The sequence below is a fragment of the Salvelinus sp. IW2-2015 genome, unplaced genomic scaffold (genome assembly GCF_002910315.2).
Source record: "Salvelinus sp. IW2-2015 unplaced genomic scaffold, ASM291031v2 Un_scaffold3347, whole genome shotgun sequence".
NCBI classification, from domain to species: domain Eukaryota; kingdom Metazoa; phylum Chordata; class Actinopteri; order Salmoniformes; family Salmonidae; genus Salvelinus; species Salvelinus sp. IW2-2015.
Window position 1 is genome coordinate 34,728 of NW_019944631.1, and position 4,035 is coordinate 38,762.

Sequence of the window (4,035 nt, forward strand, 5' to 3'; positions counted from 1 at the left end):
CTATACAGCGTGTTGTGCCAAGCAAAGGGGATTTGGATAGGTAGGTCAATAATACACTTCGCAGTAATAATTACAATTTAGCAGATTAACAACTGGAGTGATAAATCATCAGATGATCATGTGCAAGTAGAGATAACCTCTAGGATAGTGCCAACGACACGCAGCAGAAAAAACCTTGCATTTGGACGCCTTTCCTTCCAGTTTCTGGCCTGCTGCGGACTGGAACGAATTGCAAAATCTCTGAGGTTGGAACTTTTTCTCCCTCAACAACTTTAAACATCTGCTATCTGAGCAGCTAACCGATCGCTGCAGCTGTACATAGTCCATCGGTATATAGCCCACCCAATTCACTACCTCACCCCCATACTGCTTTATTTATTTACTTTTCTGCTCTTTTGCACACCAGTATCTCTACTTGCACATGATCATCTGATGATTTATCACTCCAGTGTTAATCTGCTAAATTGTAAATTATTCGATTTATTGTTGCCTACCTCATGCCTTTTGCACACATTGTATATAGATTCTCTTTTTTTCTACCATGTTATTGACTTGTTTATTGTTTACTCCATGTGTAACTCTGTGTTGTTGTCTGTTCACACTGCTATGCTTTATCTTGGCCAGGTCGCAGTTGCAAATGAGAACTTGTTCTCAACTAGCCTACCTGGTTAAATAAAGGTGAAATAAAAAATAAAATAAAAATATGGTAGGAAAGATTGTCCAGTCAAGGATAACGTCCTGAGAGGAATGACTGGAATGTGCGGCTGTTTCTTCAGAGAAAATACCATAAAAATGTCAATTAAACGCTGAGTACCAAATAGACGTGTCCCTTTTAATAGCCGGGCAATGTCACACATTTCATTTTAACACCCGTTTCTCAAAATAAATTGTTTACAAGGTTACCATGAATTACCATGAATTGTTCAAAAGGTTTAATGTTCGATTTGTTACATAAAATAATTCAGTAATGCCTAGAAAAAATTATACCAATCATCAATTGTTATCACCAGTAAGAAACTGCTAGCCACTGGCTGCTTACTGCTGAGTACTGCTAGCTAACTGGCAAGCACAGAAACAGTCAACAACTTCAGGAGTACAGAACCATAGGATTTGGCTGATCGCCCTCTAGTGGCGAAAGTAAGAACTGACCAAAACGCAGTCAAAGAGGAGAATAATTAGTAGAGAAAAAGTTGTTTTTTATTGAGGCATACTAAGACAAAAGAAATGTGACACAGTGTGTAAACTATTAGAGCAGAAAATGAAGAAATTGATTAGCATTAAGGAATTGGGGCAGCAGGTTGCCTAGTGGTTAGAGCGTTGGACTAGTAACCGAAAGGTTGCAAGATCGAATCCCCGAACTGACAAGGTAAAAATCTGTCGTTCTGCCCCTGAACAAGGCAGTTAACCCACTGTTCCTAGGCCATCATTGAAAATAAGAATTTGTTCTTAACTGACTTGCCTAGTTAAATAAAGGTAAAAATTTCAAAAATAATAATAATAATTTGACGTCTGTCTCAAATAGAAGCCTGTCTCAAATAGAAGCCTGTCTTAAATAAGCTCATGTTCTGTTCAGTGTTTCAACCAAATAAAAGCCTGGGCTATTAATTTAAGTTTTATAGTAGTGAAAATTCTAGAGAAACACTAATTTGACCACTGGAATCGAGCCAACATGGGAAGATGGACAAATGCTCCCCCAGTTAGATGAATACATACAATCCATCATATCGGTACACAGCAGTTGTCAACTAATGTTGCTTACGACAGACACTAAATGCAACAAAGTGACACAAGAACCAACTGTTGGGACCCAACTACTAAACTCTGTTGATGACAGCATAGCAAAATATGTCCCTTAGTAAAGGTGCATTAACAGTAACACTGCTGACCTAACACGTCAATGAGGAATCTCTCCAAGACTGAGGGTCTGAAATCTACATTGAAGAYGTAAGAAACACTTGCAAGCAAACACACTTGCAGGTACGCATGCAGGAGAAACCTCGTCAGACCTCCGTGACTCCAGTGAATTACAGCCAATCTGTTCTCCCTCCATGGGGCTAATCGTCCAATCATATCGCTGCCTCTTCTCCCCTCTTCCTCTTCTCCCGTCTCCCCTCTCCTCGTCTCCCCTCTCCTCTTCTCCGTCTCCCTCTCCTCTTCCTCCGTCTCCTCTCTCTCTTCTCCCGTCTCCCCTCTCCTCTTCTCCCATCTCCCCTCGTCTCCCTTCTCCCGTCTCCCCTCTCCTCTTCTCCTCTCTCTTCTTCTCCCGTCTCCCCTCTCCTCTTCTCCCGTTCCTCTCTCCTTCTCTCCCTTCTCCTCTCCCCTCTCTCCCGTCTCCCCTCTCCTCTTCTCCCGTCTCCCCTCTCCTCTTCTCCCGTCTCCCCTCTCTTCTTCTCCCGTCTCCTCTCTTTCTTCTCCCTCTCTCTTCTCCCTCCTCCCTCTCCTCTTCTCCCTCTCCCCTCTCCTCTCTCCCACGTCCCCTCTCCTCTTCTCACGTCTCCCCTCTCCTCTTCTCACGTCTCCCTCTTCCTCTTCTCCGTCTCCTCCTCTCTCTTCTCACGTCTCCCTCTCCTCTTCTCACGTCTCTCTCTTCTCACGTCTCTCCTCTTCTCCACGTCTCTCCTCTTCTCACGTCTCCCTCTCCTCTTCTACATCTTCCCTCTCCTCTTCTCACGTCTCCCCTCTCCTCTTCTACCATCTCCCTCTCTCCCTTCTCCTCCCCCTCTCCTCCTTCTCCCCTCTCCTCTTCTCCCGTCTCCCCTCTCCTCTTCTCCCGTCTCCCTCTCCTCTCCTCTCTCTTCACGTCTTCCCTCTCCTCTTCTCACACGTCTCCCCTCTCCTCTTCTACCCATACATCCCGCCTCTCGGGCTCGCTTGGGCTGTCCAGGGCGAGGTACTCCCCAATCGGGCGTCATTAGCTCGGGTTTCTAGGCCATCTCCCTCTATGCTAAACCCCCGCTGTGGGCGAGAAGCCCGCCTCTAACCTGGGGCTTCATCACGGCTCTCGGGCTATTGCTCAGAGAGTTGGCGGAGACGGGAGGAAGAGCGAGAACGGGGAAGAAGCAGGGAGAGCGGGCGTCTCGACTCTCCTCGTAGTATACGAGAAGGCCGTCGTAACCGGCCGGATCGGTGGCGCTGCTTCTCACCGTCGTTCCCTCTCGGAGGGGAGGACCCGGGAGGGGAGACCCCGGGAGGGGAGAAGGAGAAGAGGGGTGACTCTTCTCATTGAGAGACAGTATCCGCCTCATCCTCGGAGATGGGGCAGAATGGCTCCCAGAATCTCGGCCCTCAGAGGATCGCTGCGCGAGCTTCGCTCGATGCAAGAGGAGAGGGATAGACTTGGGTCAGAAGAGGAAGAAGGGGAGACGCGGCGGATCATGCGCGAGGACTCAGAGCCGCTCCCGCTTTGAGCAGAGGGACGGATCCGGGTATCAGAGGTTAGGGGGAAAGCCCGGTCATCAAGCTCTTAGCTCAAGCGGGAAGGTCTACGGCAGGCGCCGCGGTGAGATAGGTGGCCACGCGCTCTTCTCATCATTCTCCCCTCAGCAGTGCCTCGGTACTGCCCAGTCGGAGAGAAGGCGTCTCCGAGGAGAGGGGGAGTCACAGGAGACGTCGGGGAGAAGGGGACTGCAGTCCAGGGGAGAATGCGTGATCCACCTCCCGACGAGAGCAGCGCCGTCTTCTCGGAGACCCGTGAGAGAGGGTGGTGCAGAGGGGGAACGGGAGACCCAAAGAGGCTCCCGGCATCGATTTTTATTTCGAAAGCGTTGGCTAGATTGCTCAACCCGGGAGCGGAGCCCTCTACACGTCTTCCTTTCGCGACTGTCTTTCCTTCTGTGACCATTCAGTTCTCAGCATGAGATGGGGCAGACGGCGGCAGAGACCCCAGGAGGAGAGGTGCGTGTCGAGATTTGTTGATCGACTCGGTTAGTCCTGCCTACCCACCGCTAGTAAAGTCATCTACTCAAAGAACTCACATCGTCCCCTTAGAGGCGAAGAGAGAGGGGAAGACGTTTGAGAAGTAAGGAGTGGCGCAAT

The 4,035-nt window shown here is 49.1% G+C and overlaps 1 protein-coding gene across 1 annotated transcript in view; it reads right to left on the minus strand.

The window, feature by feature from the left end:
• Positions 1-3,245, minus strand: part of LOC112075703 (cytoplasmic dynein 2 heavy chain 1-like) — a gene marked incomplete at its 3' end in the record, with an annotated part of 32,838 nt that extends 29,593 nt beyond the window's left edge. The window contains exon 1 of the mRNA XM_070441031.1: positions 2,951-3,245. Within this exon, the coding sequence (XP_070297132.1) occupies positions 2,951-3,245 (295 nt within the window). The remainder of the gene's footprint in view (positions 1-2,950) is intronic.
• Positions 3,246-4,035: the final 790 nt, after the last annotated feature.